Source organism: Saitoella complicata (assembly GCF_001661265.1).
Source record: "Saitoella complicata NRRL Y-17804 unplaced genomic scaffold SAICOscaffold_11, whole genome shotgun sequence".
In the NCBI taxonomy this organism is placed as follows: Eukaryota; Fungi; Ascomycota; class Saitoellomycetes; order Saitoellales; family Saitoellaceae; genus Saitoella; species Saitoella complicata.
Genome location: NW_017567002.1, coordinates 362,464 through 376,637, shown reverse-complemented (window position 1 = coordinate 376,637; position 14,174 = coordinate 362,464). Strand labels below are relative to the sequence as shown.

At 54.0% G+C, this 14,174-nt stretch overlaps 9 protein-coding genes across 9 annotated transcripts; 7 read left to right on the top strand and 2 right to left on the bottom strand.

Moving 5' to 3' along the window:
* Window positions 1-117: 117 nt before the first annotated feature.
* SAICODRAFT_119800 (uncharacterized protein) lies at window positions 118-938 on the top strand. Its single transcript, XM_019165362.1, has 2 exons — window positions 118-313; window positions 377-938. The coding sequence occupies exon 2, from the start codon at window positions 415-417 to the stop codon at window positions 718-720; it is 306 nt and encodes a 101-aa protein (XP_019024386.1). The 5' UTR covers window positions 118-313; window positions 377-414; the 3' UTR covers window positions 721-938.
* A 1,024-nt stretch (window positions 939-1,962) lies between these two features.
* Window positions 1,963-3,513, top strand: SAICODRAFT_56796 (amino acid permease; the record flags this gene model as incomplete). The annotated part of the gene is made up of 1 exon (XM_019169482.1): window positions 1,963-3,513. The coding sequence occupies one exon, from the start codon at window positions 1,963-1,965 to the stop codon at window positions 3,511-3,513; it is 1,551 nt and encodes a 516-aa protein (XP_019024385.1).
* A 185-nt stretch (window positions 3,514-3,698) lies between these two features.
* On the top strand, window positions 3,699-4,836 carry SAICODRAFT_65690 (SIS domain-containing protein). Its single transcript, XM_019170169.1, has one exon. The coding sequence runs from the start codon at window positions 3,823-3,825 to the stop codon at window positions 4,771-4,773; it is 951 nt and encodes a 316-aa protein (XP_019024384.1). The 5' UTR covers window positions 3,699-3,822; the 3' UTR covers window positions 4,774-4,836.
* Window positions 4,837-4,904: 68 nt separating this feature from the next.
* On the top strand, window positions 4,905-6,112 carry SAICODRAFT_30301 (uncharacterized protein). The gene has a single exon (XM_019167647.1). The coding sequence runs from the start codon at window positions 5,172-5,174 to the stop codon at window positions 5,967-5,969; it is 798 nt and encodes a 265-aa protein (XP_019024383.1). The 5' UTR covers window positions 4,905-5,171; the 3' UTR covers window positions 5,970-6,112.
* Window positions 6,113-6,337: 225 nt separating this feature from the next.
* SAICODRAFT_65687 (Serine/threonine protein kinase) lies at window positions 6,338-8,330 on the top strand (the record flags this gene model as incomplete). The annotated part of the gene is made up of 3 exons (XM_019170168.1): window positions 6,338-6,353; window positions 6,961-7,799; window positions 7,832-8,330. 3 exons carry the CDS (start codon window positions 6,338-6,340, stop codon window positions 7,928-7,930), a joined length of 954 nt encoding a protein of 317 aa, XP_019024382.1. The 3' UTR covers window positions 7,931-8,330.
* On the bottom strand, window positions 8,325-10,312 carry SAICODRAFT_92391 (peptidase M18, aminopeptidase I). Its single transcript, XM_019171804.1, has 4 exons — window positions 9,792-10,312; window positions 9,017-9,732; window positions 8,895-8,966; window positions 8,325-8,841 (listed from the first exon to the last, which is right to left on the bottom strand). Exons 1-4 carry the CDS (start codon window positions 10,174-10,176, stop codon window positions 8,470-8,472), a joined length of 1,545 nt encoding a protein of 514 aa, XP_019024381.1. The 5' UTR covers window positions 10,177-10,312; the 3' UTR covers window positions 8,325-8,469.
* Window positions 10,292-11,197, bottom strand: SAICODRAFT_30298 (uncharacterized protein). Its single transcript, XM_019167646.1, has one exon. It carries the CDS (start codon window positions 10,982-10,984, stop codon window positions 10,703-10,705), a length of 282 nt encoding a protein of 93 aa, XP_019024380.1. The 5' UTR covers window positions 10,985-11,197; the 3' UTR covers window positions 10,292-10,702.
* A 420-nt stretch (window positions 11,198-11,617) lies between these two features.
* On the top strand, window positions 11,618-12,127 carry SAICODRAFT_35103 (uncharacterized protein; the record flags this gene model as incomplete). The annotated part of the gene is made up of 1 exon (XM_019168403.1): window positions 11,618-12,127. The coding sequence occupies one exon, from the start codon at window positions 11,618-11,620 to the stop codon at window positions 12,125-12,127; it is 510 nt and encodes a 169-aa protein (XP_019024379.1).
* Window positions 12,128-12,406: 279 nt separating this feature from the next.
* On the top strand, window positions 12,407-14,092 carry SAICODRAFT_119674 (auxin efflux carrier). The gene has a single exon (XM_019165361.1). It carries the CDS (start codon window positions 12,686-12,688, stop codon window positions 13,901-13,903), a length of 1,218 nt encoding a protein of 405 aa, XP_019024378.1. The 5' UTR covers window positions 12,407-12,685; the 3' UTR covers window positions 13,904-14,092.
* Window positions 14,093-14,174: the final 82 nt, after the last annotated feature.

Here is a 14,174-nt window from a genome sequence, read left to right as displayed (position 1 = left end):
CAGTGGAACGGGTGTAGTGGATGTTGAGCGTGGGTGATATGTGCTTAACCGCTGAGACTGTGAGTTTATGAAGCGATTTGCATCTGCGAAACCAGTCAGCACAGTTGCTGAGTCCAGGAAAGAGGAGAGGTGGCATACATTCTGAAAACATCACCGCATTCGCGTTCGAATGGTCGGTTGGAAGCAAATGGAGAATGGTCTTTGTTTTGACCGTCTTATCAGGGTGACGTGCGCGTGCAGCGACCGGCTGCACAAGGCAAGCGCGGGCCGGGGTTGGGGTGGAGTTCAACGACGAGGACTTTCTACGGTAGCTGTATGCGCACCTGGCCGTACGTGTAGCATCTCATATCTCCTAAGAGCAGAACACGATCACCAGCATCTCGCCCGAACCCGCTCTCCCAGATTCCATCGATCATGGCCTCTCGCATCCTCCCCCGCCTAACCCTCTTCCATCACCCCGCCTGCCAACTCTGCCTCAACGCCTCCTCCGCCCTGACCTCCATCCAATCCCGCCTCCCTCCCAACACCTTCACTCTCGAACGCATCAATATCCACGAAGAGGGGAATGAGAAGTGGAAGGACGTTTATGGATGGGATGTCCCTGTGATTCATTTGGGTGAGGAGAGGGTGTTGATGCATAGGATTGGGGAGGGGGATGTGGAGAGGGTGTTGAGGGAGAGGGGGGTTTGGCCGGCGGCGGCTGAGGAGAAGAAGGAGTAGGCAATTGAGTGTGGTGTGGGAAAGGAAAACGAAGGGGAAGCTGGGGGCATCGTCGCCGGCAACGTGCCAGGTTTAGAGGAATGACCTGCAGAAGCATCCCGGTACCATCTCGGCCGCGGTTTTCAACCGCAGCTCCAACCGCACCTGTCAACTCTACAAGAGACACCTAAACGTCGGGAAAGTCATGACCGTACGCCAAGCGAGACGCCATCCACGTTACTTACGTTTTCCGTCGGATTGTATACCGGTGTAACATAGGGATGGATATCGGGACGGTTCGGGTCTGTCGGAAATCTCATTTCATGTGTATGAGACTGCATACGTCAATACTAAACCTTATCAAATTCGGTTCCGCTCCCGAACTTTTGCGATTGTATTTCAGGCTTGTCTCAAGCTCTTGGCATCGACAAGTTGCACCCAAAGCTTCACACCTCGATGTTATGTGAAAGCCGAGGTCGGCAGATCGCGCTTGGGATTTATCCGACAGGCGCCGGGGTTCGGATTTTGACGCTGCACAGCAGCCGCCGAGAGCTGGAGAGTTGCAGATTACGTAAACACCCCTCACTCTGTAACATGTCCACAGAAGAAGTCCGTGGCATTGTGGGTTTAGTGTGCGCGCGCCTCCACAAGGTCAACCCCTTGTACCGCAGGCGAAGCTCGATGGAAGGAAGCTGGAGAATGAATGGCCCGGCCGTCGCATGATCTCCTCAGATCTCAAGAGCTTAAGAGTCGCGGAGGCTTATCTGTGCGAGTCGCAAAGTCAGGCCATCCCTGATCAAGTAGAATGTGCGACCATCGACTACCGTATGCTATCTCCCCGCTTAGTGTAACCTCGTAGTGCCACACTGGCCAAACCTTACGCTGCAGCGGACTGAACCAGCACAAGCGTTTATATGGTGGACGTTCCCCCCACGATCACGTCCTGATCCCATCTTGACCTCTTGATTCCACACACCCGGCGCACGACAATAGACACAACAAGGATCGAGAGTTAGGGTACAGCGCTCAGCAGCAATGTCCGAATACAAAAAACAGCCCGAGCCGATGGCGGGAGGGTATGTCGAAGAAGGCGTCGTTCTCGAAAAACAAACGACACCGACCCACGCCTCCCGCGGAAGTCTCTTCCAACGCGCGTTCGACTCGTTCAAGCCCGCCATCCCCGGAACCGCTGGATCGATGACCGTACACACCGCGGACGGGGAGGACGTGGAAAAGGGCGTACCCAGGGGTCCGGGAGAGGGTATGAACCCCCCGACGTATGAGGAGGCGCACTTGAAGAGGAGGTTGAAGGGGAGACATTTACAAATGATCGCTATCGGAGGCTCCATCGGAACGGGTCTCTTCGTGGGTAGTGGAAGTGCGTTGGCGAACGGTGGACCCGCAGCATTGTTGATCGATTTCTCCTTGATCGGACTCATGCTTTTCTGCACGGTTCATGCCTTGGGTGAACTCGCCGTCCTTTTCCCAATTCCGGGATCATTCTCGATTTATAGTTCGAGGTTCTTGGATCCTGCGTGGGGTTTCTCGATGGGGTGGAATTATGCGATGCAGTGGCTCGTTGTCTTGCCGCTCGAACTCACTGCGGCGGCTATCACCCTCGAGTTCTGGAAAGGGTCGGCGAATGTGAATGTCGCGGTTTGGATCACGATCTTCTTGATTCTCATTATCGTTATTAACCTCTTTGGTGTACGAGGATATGGTGAGGCCGAGTTTGTCTTTTCCGCGATCAAGGTCGTGGCTGTGATCGGGTTCATCATCCTCGGTGTCATTCTCAACTGTGGTGGTGGTCCTCGTGGTGGGTACGTCGGTGGCAGATACTGGCGTGATCCCGGAGCGTTCTCCAACGGATTCAAGGGTGTCTGCTCCGTCTTCGTTACCGCCGCTTTCTCCTTTGCGGGAACCGAGCTCGTCGGTCTCGCTGCTGCCGAGACCGAGAACCCGCGCAAGACGCTCCCGAGGGCCGTTAAGCAGGTTTTCTGGCGTATTACCTTGTTCTACATCATCTCCCTCCTCCTCGTCGGTATGTTGGTTCCGTACAACAACGAGAACCTCCTTGGCGCTTCTGGAGCGAATGCTTCGCCTTTCGTTATCGCCATCACTAACGCTGGAATTAATGGATTGGATTCGGTGATGAACGTCGTTATCATGATCTCCGTTCTTTCCGTCGGTAACTCCTCGGTCTACGGATCCTCCCGTACTCTCGCCGCGTTGGCCGATAATGGTCTTGCGCCAAAGATCTTCTCGTACGTCGATCGTGAGGGAAGGCCGTTGGCTGGTGTTCTTGTTTCGCTTATTCTTGGGTGTTTGGCGTACATCAACTGTTCCGCGAGTGGAACCGTCGTCTTCAACTGGCTCGTCGCACTCTCCGGTTTGTCCAACTTCTTCACCTGGGGCTCGATTTGTGCAGCGCACATCATGTTCCGCAGGGCCTGGAAAGTCCAAGGCTACACCGTCGACCAAATTCCCTTCCGTGCCGCTCTCGGCACATGGGGATCCTGGCTCGGACTTATCATGAACATCCTCTGTCTCATCGCGCAGTTCTACGTTGCGCTCTTCCCTATCGGTGGATCACCTGATGCCGAGTCCTTCTTTATGAGTTACCTTGCGTTCCCGATTATTATCGTTACGTATTTGGGATGGAAGATCTATAAGAGGCCGGCGTTTATGACGCCGAGGACGATTGATTTGGTTACGGGACGGAGGGATATGGATTTGGATGCGATCAGGAGGGAGGAGGAGTTATTGAATATGAATAGGAGTAAGTTGAAGCGGGCGTACTATTGGTGTTGCTAATCTGTCAAGGTGGGAGGTGTACGGTCGGGTATTAGTCAGTTAGTTGCAATGTCGAGCTTCATCCAAATTCGTCTTCGGTTTCAAGATGTCCTTCCCATATATGGTCTGTGCAGGGTGCTTCACGTGCACGGTCTCGCCTCGGAGGGTCCGCGCGCCGGCCGATCGATAGAGCAAGCCGAGTGTATCGGATCTCAGAGACTGACCAGACTACGCCATCGCTACGGGCTGAAAGGCATCGAGTAACTCGTCTTCGACCTTGATACCAACCGCCAGCTCTTCCTACTCCTGCTGCTGTTGACCTCCAGAGTTATGATGGATACTTTCGCATTCCAACGTTCGGAACATCGACCGACCTCCCGATCGAGCACGCGTCATGTGTTCCAGCTGACTCCACCAGACGAAAAGCCGGCCTTCTACGAACTCTCGCATACCAAACCAGATACCGCAGTCAGCGACACAAGCAGTTTCACGCCTTCTTCTTCGGCTTCTTTAGCCTCCCGCATCCTCGCCGAAGAAGCTTCCGCTCTCCAAGCCGTCTCGACCCGTCTTGCCTCACCGACCTCCCTCACCGTGCACTCCTTCAACGCTGCCATCGCACTAATCTCACACTCCCTTCTTCGACAGGGCAAAATCATTCTCACCGGTCTTGGCAAATCTGGAATCATTGCGAGGAAGATCGCGGCGACGTGTACGAGTACGGGCTCTCCGGCGATATACCTACACCCGTGCGATGCACTACACGGAGATCTAGGAATCGTGAGGGATGGCGATGTCTGTATCGCTATCTCACATTCCGGACGAACGAGGGAGGTCGTGGAGTTGATTCCGCATATGCGGGCAAGGGGGTGTCCAATCATCATGATCACCGGTTGTCCCGAACCCGAAAAACTTCGGAGTGAGATTGGAGTCGACATCGTTATCGACTCGCAAATCCCGCACAACCAAGAAGTCCTCAATAACGCCCTCCCAGCCCCTACGACCTCAACAACACTCGTAACAGCCCTCGGCGACGCCATAGCGTGGTCAGTCATGTTCAAACGTACCCATCGTCTACAGATGATGTCTTGGGATGGACTGGATATGAGTCCGAGTGTGAAGGAGGTCGCGGAGGGGGCTACGCCTGTTTTCGCGCGGAATCATCCGGGTGGGGCGTTGGGGGTTGTTGCAAGGGAGAGGGAGGTCGAGATGGGGAAGGAGATGAGGGGGCCGATTACGCCGCCGAATGAGGAGTTTATGGAGGGTGGTGGTGAGAGCGTATAGATCTTGTGGGGTTTGCGGGGCTTGGTGCTTTCTCTTTACAGCTTGATGCTTTGGTTTTCGGTTTTGGTAGGCGTTCTTAGATCAAAAAGTCTTTTCAAATGGTATCTTCTTCAACTTTACTACATTTGTACGGCAAAGTCGTGATCGACAGCTGGTACGCTCGGACCCTGGTTTTGGACGGTGAGAACGGGTGCTTTCACGAAACGTTTGATACGTACAGCTGGACACACCTAGCAACAAGAGCCGATCTCTTGCCGAACAGACAGTTTTACCTCACAACCCTCGAGCTCGCGTGAGCTGCCTCACCCCGGTCATCGGGCGCGACCGAAGCAACCCGCAGCACAAACAAACCACCAAACATCTCCGTCACCGCCCAACGAGGCCTCCAACCCAAACAAATGACAAACACCCTCGACCGCTACCTCATCTCCACAAAACCCCACCCCGCCCCTCCTACCAAAAAGTCATCCTCCTCCTCCTCTGCCATCCGAAACATCTCAAACAAGGAAAACAACCCATTCACAACCACCCGCCGAAAACCATACGACGTTTTTAAATCAGCTGGATCTGGGCACGAAGTAAGTGATGGGCGAGCGAGGGGAGCGGGATATCTGGCGCATCGAAACGCGAAATTGAGGAGACAGTTTGCGGTGCCGATGGGGAGTGCGCATACAACCCTACAACTACAGCGGAATGAGTCGACCGACTCCACTACCTCCACCAATAGTGAGGCATCATCAATAACTTCGACGAGTACAACTGCGTCATCCATGTCCTCGACCTCGGCAATAGAGAAGCAGCCAGGCAGTAAAGACGAATTCCCCCAAATCTTCAAAGGCTGCACCCTCTACTTCAACGGCTACCTCGGCCCCTCCTACTCCGACCACCGCCTAAAACGCCTCATCGCACTCCACGGTGGCTCCATCTCCTCGACCTATCGTATCAAATCCTGTACGCACGTGATCGTGGGGCAAACTGGGTTAGCCGCCAATAAGATTCAGAAAGAGTTGGGTAGAGCGGGGGGTGGAGGTGTGAAGTTTGTGGGGGTGGAGTGGGTTGTGGAGAGTCTTGAGGGGGGAAGGAGGTGTAGGGAGAGTGGGTATCGGGTGGGGTGTTTGACTGGGGGGGTGCAGAGGAGTGTTGTGGAGGGGTTTGCGGTGGAGGAGGAGAAGGAGAAGGAGAGTGCGCCGGTATAGAAGGGCCGAGGTGTTGAACTTACACTGATAACTGCTTGAATTCCGGATAATCAAAAGAATTATAAAGTCCATTTACAGCTCGCCTACAGATACTTTCCCACGCATCCTACTGAACCAAAATCACTGCTCCCCAAACCTCTCTCCCTCCTGCCCACCCTTACGCCCCATCTCATCAACCGCCTCATCAATCTCCGCCATACACCCCTTCAGCACCTTCCACTGCTCAACCGTAAGCGAAATACCCTTCTTCGTAGGATAGAATTTAGCGGGGTCAATTTCGTCTTGAACGAATTGCCGAATTGAGACCAAGATTTGGTTCTCGAAGGGCTCGACGGAGACGCGCCGGAAGCTACCGCCGATTTCCCAGTATGAGTTGCTCTTTGCGTCGAGTTGTTTCTTTCCGATGAGCTCTGGGGCGACTTTGGTGGGGGGTTTCACTGGCGTGTCCTCGAGCTCTGCACCTCGCTGTTGTCCTTGATCAGTAAAGAGATTCAAGACCTCCTTCGAGGGATAATTTACGAACCCTCTCGAACGCGCCCGAGCGACGTTCCCTCCTGGGGCTCTGCGAGTCTTTGTCATGTCCGTATCCGTAGCCTCTGTCGGATGATCCGCTGTGGTTCGTCCTCCTGGCCAATTGCGATCCGAGAGTGGAGTTGACGGCGCGTACGCGTGTGGTAGGGATCAGTCGGAACATGGATCAATTGCGAGTGAGGGTGCTTTGGGGGGGAGCCGGTGGTGTAGATTAAGGAGGGCTCCCTTTCCGGGAGTACATAGCCAGGGGTGAACATGTCTACGTTACTAGTACGACAACCGTTCACAATACCCTCGACTCTCCTTACCATCCGGACAGCATACAATTGCAGCATGAGCTCCGCAGACACCACCCGCCAACCAACCCCCGTCTCAACCTTCGGCACCGGCCTCGAACCCGCCGAACTCCAAAACGAGCTCGTCCGAAAACGCTACCTTAAAGAAGAAAAAGTTGGAGAAGGAACCTATGCCGTCGTCTACGTCGGTAAACAAATCGACACCAACATCAAAATCGCCATTAAGAAAATCAAGGTCGGGCCTGCGGATCAAGCGAAAAACGGGATTGACTTGTCTGCGATACGGGAGATCAAGTTATTGAGAGAGTTACGGCACGAGAATATTATTCACCTCCTCGACGTCTTCTCGCAGAAACAAAATTTGAACCTCGTTCTCGAGTTCCTCGATTGCGATCTCGAGATGCTCATCCGGGACCGCTCCATTATATTTTCCCCCGGGAATGTGAAAGCATGGATGTGCATGACCCTCCGCGGCCTCCTCCACTGCCACGACAACTTTGTCCTCCACCGCGATTTGAAGCCGAACAACTTGCTCATCTCCCCCACCGGCGTTCTCAAGCTCGCAGATTTTGGACTGGCGAGATATCATGCCGATACAGGTCCCTCGGCACGCATGTCAAATAGCGTCGTGACGCGGTGGTATCGATCTCCAGAGTTACTGATGGGTGCGAGATGGTATGGCACCGGCATCGACATTTGGTCCGTTGGGTGTATATTTGCAGAGTTGATGTTGCGTGTCCCATACATGGCTTCCGAAACTGACCTCGGACAGCTCGACGTCATCTTCCGAGCACTAGGAACACCGACAGAGGACGAATGGCCCGATATGCGAAAATTACCCGCATACGAGACCGCTATGCCCCGGACGACTTACCCGCGCCAACCCCTCTCCGGACTCTTCACCGCGGCCTCGACAGACGCCCTTGACCTCCTCTCCCGCATGCTGACTTTTGACCCTCGGAAGCGTCCGACGTCACGGGAGTGTTTGCTGCATCCGTATTTCGTGAATGCGCCGCGTCCGACGCGGGAGGATAGGTTACCGAGGAAGGGAGGGGGGATGGAGAGGGGTGGGGAAGTAGTGAGGGATTTGAAGAGGAAGGCGGATGCGAAAGAGAACTTGGGAGGGAGGGATAAGATTGCGAGGAAGTTGGTGTTTTGAGGACCAGCTGGATGGTCGAGCAGAAGTACTGTTGTCAGATTATTGATAGTGGGGATGTATGCTAAAGAATTCTGATTGCAGCGAGTCGTAAGGGCGTTTGGGTAAGGGAAGGGAGAGCTTTGCTGCAATGCCTGACGTCGACACGAAGGGAGTCGGGACTTTAAGCGCTATACTCTTCGCATAGATTTGAGGAAGTTGAGCATTCCAACGGCGTACGTTAACAACGTTCACGGCCTCTCGACCATTGGGACGATCGACGACTGGACGGATTGTTTCGTTGATAGTGATACGCAGGATGTAAGAGGGTTGTGTACCGTTTAGCTAGGCAACCGAGGTCTTGTCCTAACGGCACATTCAGGAGCTCGATATGGCTGCTTCGATAGCTACCTATGATACGAATGCAATGTCTCCCGCTATAACTGTCATTACCCATTAATCATCCATCACCCATCACCATCCCATATGTCCTCCAATCCACACCCACAGTTAATCCCCCACGCCACGATTTAGGTTTTCAGTCAACGACAACCATCTTCCCAACCTCCTCATACTCCCTGAAGAAACCCTCAAAAAACACAACCCCCAGCCCAACATCCTCAGCTCCCGTCGTAGCCCGAATGGAATGCATACTCAATTGCGGTAACCCCATATCCACACTCATGACCCCCGTCATCGTACTCAACATCGGGCCAATCGTCCCACCACTTGGTTGCCCGTTTCGAATTTGGAAGAGTTGGAGGGTTGTTGGAGGGGAGGTACGGGATGCGATGAGGGAGACGAGGTATTTGGAGGGGGCGTCGGTTGTCATGTGCCCGTTTGGGTCGCAGGAGATGACGGGGCCGGTGTTGAGGCGGGGGGAGTGGTGGGGTTCGTAGGCGTCTTCGAACTGTACATCGAACGTTAGCGGTGCTCATACGCTGTTAAATGGTTTCGACGTACGTTTGGGTTGACGGCGTGAATCACGTCCGCACTGATGAAGAACGACTTTGCCCATGTCCGGTGCATCAAGTTCTGTTCGGCCAATTAGCATTCATCCCCCTTGTCTTCGTTTTACGACGTACCGCAACATCCTCACCGTTCTCCTTCAAAGTACCAACAACCCTCTCCACAACCCCCGGCAAAAAGTTACTCGCCGCACCCTGCCTCAACCGACTTCCAACCTCCTCGTCATCAAACAATCCCACCAACCTTACAATCCCACACCCCTTCAAAGCACCATCCTTCGTTGCGTTAATGAGACCTTGGATCGCGGCGTAGGAACAGAGTTTGTCGTCGCAGCGGGGGGTGGAGAGGAATTCGGAGTCGAGGCCGAAGGGTTGGGCGGCGTGGGTGTCGAACATTTCGAGGTCAAAGTCGACGATGTCGCTTACATCACGCTTGAGTTCCTTGGCCAACGCTTTCAACAAACGGGGATGGTGGTTCTTCTGAGCGTCGTTGACGGGGATGCCGCTGCTCGTCACCTTCATCCCATCGACTCTATCCTCGAGACTGTGGGCCACTTCCTTCTCTAACCCGACGATAGGTGTCATACGAGTCTCCTTATCGAACGGGCCTTGACTCGGGGCACCAAAATGAGGGGCCAAAGTCGGGATACGACCAATTGGTCGCGGCAAGCGAACGAGTGTATGCTTCACTGACCCGTCTTCCTGCTTGAGCATAACCCGCCCGGCAAGTCCGAGATCACGATCCCACCAAGTAGAGTTCATGGCTCCCGCATAAGGTGCTACACCCAATTGAAGATATCCGGACTTCGTGGGTAGATTGCTGACAGGCTTGACTGTATGCCAATGTTAGTCAAATTTCCTTTAACGGAAATCATCGCACGAAAGGGCATACCCTTCAACGCCAACGCATCTATATGACTCCCAATAAACGCAACCCCGCCCTCACCAGCCTTATACTCATCCCCAACCCCAAACGCAATCAACGAACTCTGGTTCCTGGTGACAAAGTACTTTCCACCGGGCTTGAGCGTGGATGACCAATCATCCTTTTCAAGGAGACGGGAGTACCCTGCACGAGTGAGCTCGGAGGCGAAGAAGTCGACGGCGTGGTAAACTGTTGGGGCGGCATTGATGAATTTGAGGAAGGGGGAGGCATAGGGGGGGAGGTCATCGTCGGAGGAGGAGTCTGAGTCTGTGTCAGGGGTGACTTCAGAGCGGGGAAGAGGAGGAGAAGGTGTTTGCTGAGGGCGAGAGATGAAGTTTGCTTTGATTTGCATCGTGATGATGGGGATGAATGCTGCTGTTGGAGGAGGGTCAGCGTTCTCGAGATTACCGCATCGGGTGTCGCGCGCTATCGTTATCGATCCCCCACACTGCCGACACCCAGCAGCTCTCGTCGATGGCCGGTCTTTGTGTTTTGGAGTTATAAGGGCATCTAAAGTTCTTTGATGAACTTGGAATGACAAGCACATTCTTCGTGCTAGAGATGCCCAAACGTCCACCTGGAGCACCCTCAGAGTGCAAGAGCGCAACATGATCTCCCGCTCCCGTCCCGGGCCGCGTGAATCCTGCATGATCTATCCCACCGTAATATCCCAACAGAACGCCATATGGTTTTGAGCAAGCGTTGTGGAAGGCAGATCAACTTAACCGTAGGAGTTCACAGGGACGTTTAGTGGGTACGACCCAACCCATAACCCTCATCGACATCACCGCGATGATCCTTCCGTTTGCGGCACTACCCTTGTTCTTTACAGCAACCATCTCGGCGCAGTCGACTTCTTCAGTTTCCCTGTCCGGCTCTCAGAGCGTTACATCACGGGCGAGCTCGAGCGGGAGTGCAAGCTCTGCACCCAGTACCTCCGCTACGTCGACAGCGAGCGTGATCTCAGGTACTCGAAGTGCCTTGCCAATTACCGGCACTACCACGGCAGCTACGACTGCAACAACAGCTGTCGGGACTACGACAAGCGCCAGTTCGAACGCTGCGGCGGTGGCTACGATCGTTGACAGGGCTATCCTTGCTGCTGTCGTGGCTGCGGGAGCGGCGGTTATGATGGCGTAACGAGGGTGGGAAGCAGGCATTGGTGACATCTATGATGTTAAATATGTACGAATGGACTTGTTTGGACGACTTCAGGACGGATTGCAATGATCCGCAGCCCATTTATTCCTTTCAAATTCAAGCGCCGGCGGATGCTCGAGCTCTGCCTTTGCTATTGCAACGAATTCATAGCCAGTATAGAAAACGATTCTGAAGTATTGCAATACAAATGACTACGTCATGTCACATCCCTGCTACTGTTTCTCACAATCGCAACATCCCTGCCATCCTCTCTTTCTCTGCCTCAAGTCTCGCGCGCTCGGGCCCCCCATCCTCAGCCTCCGCCAGCCACCCAGCCCCAATTGGGTAACTTACCTGAGCCATCCGTCTCAAGATTCGACGCTCGAACCTTCAAGAGTCGCGACTTCGAAACCAACCCCTCTTCTCATCGTTTTGGCATGGCTTAGGTGGGTGAATATAAGCTGTGCCGGTTCCCTCTTTTCTGTTTTTCTCCATTCATTCGTTTGACCACTACCCTTACGTTCTTTACTACAACACCGTCGAGTCTTTGACAGATCAGATCGATCAGCTACAACTACAGCTCAGGAAGCTTTATTACTATTACATACACAGCAGCTACAACAATGAAGACCTTCGGAATCATCTCTACCATCATGGCCCTCGCCGCTGCCGTCTCCGCCCAAAACGGACCCTACTCCAACTCCACCGGTGCCGCTACCACCCCTCTCGCTGCTTCCTCCCCCGCGGGTGCTGCCTCCGTCCAGGCCACTCTCTCCACCACCACCGAAGTCGTCAAGTCTTACACGACCTACATCCCCTCCCCAACGCTTCTGGTCGAGGGATTCCAGACTTACACGATTTTGTCCGCGACGATGTTGACTGTTACCGATTGCCCGTGTACCCGGACGAAGGTGTTGACCACCTCCACCGTCACCGTTTGCCCGACTTCGTGTGCGGCTTCATCTGCTACTGGGGCTGCTGTTGCGGCTGCGGCTACGGTTGCTACGGGTGTGAGTGCGAGCAATGGTACCTCGAGCAGCAATGTTACCGTGAAGGCTACTGCCAGCCCGGCGGTGTTTACTGGTGCTGCTGGAAGGACCAGCGTCGGTGCTGGTATGGCTGCTGTTGTTGGGTTGGCTGGTGCTGTTGCTATGTTGATGTGAGCAGCACAGACATTCTACTGTGAAGGAGGGGGAATGAGAAAATGGAGGATATGGATTGGGAGGAGCGAAAGGGGATGGATATACCGCGTTAATTGTGCTGGACACACGCGTTTTTCTTGACCAGCTACGACTGGGTTTTCTTGTACTTTGATAATACATTCTTCTTTCTGCGAATATCTTCCGTCTCTCCTCACCGTTCTTTGAAGTGACGCTTAATGGGCTGTATCTTATCGCGATCGATAGATGATCCCCACGGCATAGCGCTAATGAGCATCCTTATCACTCCGCGGTCCTTCATATGAAAGACATCACCTCGCCATTGACGAGTTTGAGATCATTTCCCTTGCAACTGATCAAGAGTCTCGAAGTTCAACTGCTTCACCACGGACAATCGGCATTCACAATCCTCGATCGTTTCATGCGCTGCAAATTTGTGACGTGAGTGGCCGCGCATCACCCAACCTTAAATCCGCAACACCGCCTCGAAACTGCAGCACACTCCAAGACCCCCAAAAAGGCCCTTGATCCGTCAGTCCTTCGCTCTTCACTACAAGCAGGATGATGGGCTATATCTTCGAAACAACGATCGCGGCCGCACAGGCTTCGTTTTCTGTGTTGCTCGTCCTTCTTTACGGGTATATCTCTCGACGTTATTCCTTGATCTCAGAGGAGGGGGAGAGGAATATGTCTTACCTCGGCGTCCACGTCTTCCTCCCTGCCCTCCTCTTCACCCAAATCGGACCTCAAGTATCCGTGTCAAAGTTGATCGAATACTGGCCTCTCGTACTCGGTGCTCCGGCATTCATGGCGGTTAGCTTGTTGTTGGGCTGGGTTGGGCATAAGTTCTTTGGGATGCCGGGATGGATTATGGCTGCGGCTGTGTTTAACAATGTTACGTCGTTGCCGCTCTTGCTCTTGGAATCGTTGGAGAAGACGGGGACGTTGGAGCCGCTTGCGGGGGGTGGGAGTGTCAGTGATGCACTCGCTAAGGGCAAATCGTATATTTTGGTGAATGCCCTCGTTAACAACATTATGCGGTTTGCGTTTGGGCCAATGTTGATTGAGAAGGGGGAGGAGGAGGATCAGGAGAGGGATGAAGAGGCCGAGGGTGGGAACGGTAGGGATAACGATGATGATAGGCAGCCGTTATTGAATGGACGGGGAAGGAGTAACTCGGACATTTCGCGCAAGAGTCACGATAGTGATCGCAGTATGGAGGCGTCAACAAGGGTCAAGAAGGATGCGATGACGATCTTCCAGAAGGTTAAGGCTTCGATGAATCCGCCTCTTGTTGGTGGTCTTATCGCTGTCTTCATTGGCTGCATCCCGGTTCTTCACAAGCTTTTCTTCTCCGACGATGGAGCGCTTAACCCATCCTTGACGCAATCCATCGACAAGCTCGGTGGTCTCTATACCGCTCTCCAAATGTTCACACTCGGCTCGAAACTCCAATCCAAAAGAGGCGCCTCGGTCCCAACCTTCGCACTCATCTACCTCTTCGCGATTCGGTTCCTCATCATCCCGGCACTCTCCCTCACCGCGGTCTACTTCCTCCACGGCTACTGGACATCGGACCTCATGCTCAACTTCATCCTGGCGATTGGACCAGTTGGGCCGCCCGCGATCACGCTTGCGGCCGTGGTAGAGATGAGTGGTGTTGGAGCGGCGGAGGAGGGGAGGGTGGCGAGGATGCTGACGTGGAGTTATATTGTCACGCCGGTCATCAGTGGCCCCGTAGTGGCGGCTTTGGCCTTAGCAAAGAACATGGCAAAGTAGATGGAACCTCAATGTATATAATCAGCAGTCCGCGGAGAGGAGGGGATTCCCGTTCCTGGCTGTGGTTTGCTGCGGAACAACGCATTCGAGCCGTCCCCCACCCCGAGCAAATCTGCTGGACCTACTTCCAGCCTGCAGCGACCCACAGCCCGTACGAAGGATAGACGAGCGACCAGGACGAGCAAAGCCTGTAGCAAGCAACCGGGAACCACTGTTTGCCTTCTTCTCTCGCCGCATACACTTCCTCCCGCCGCCACCCCGCCGCTCCGTG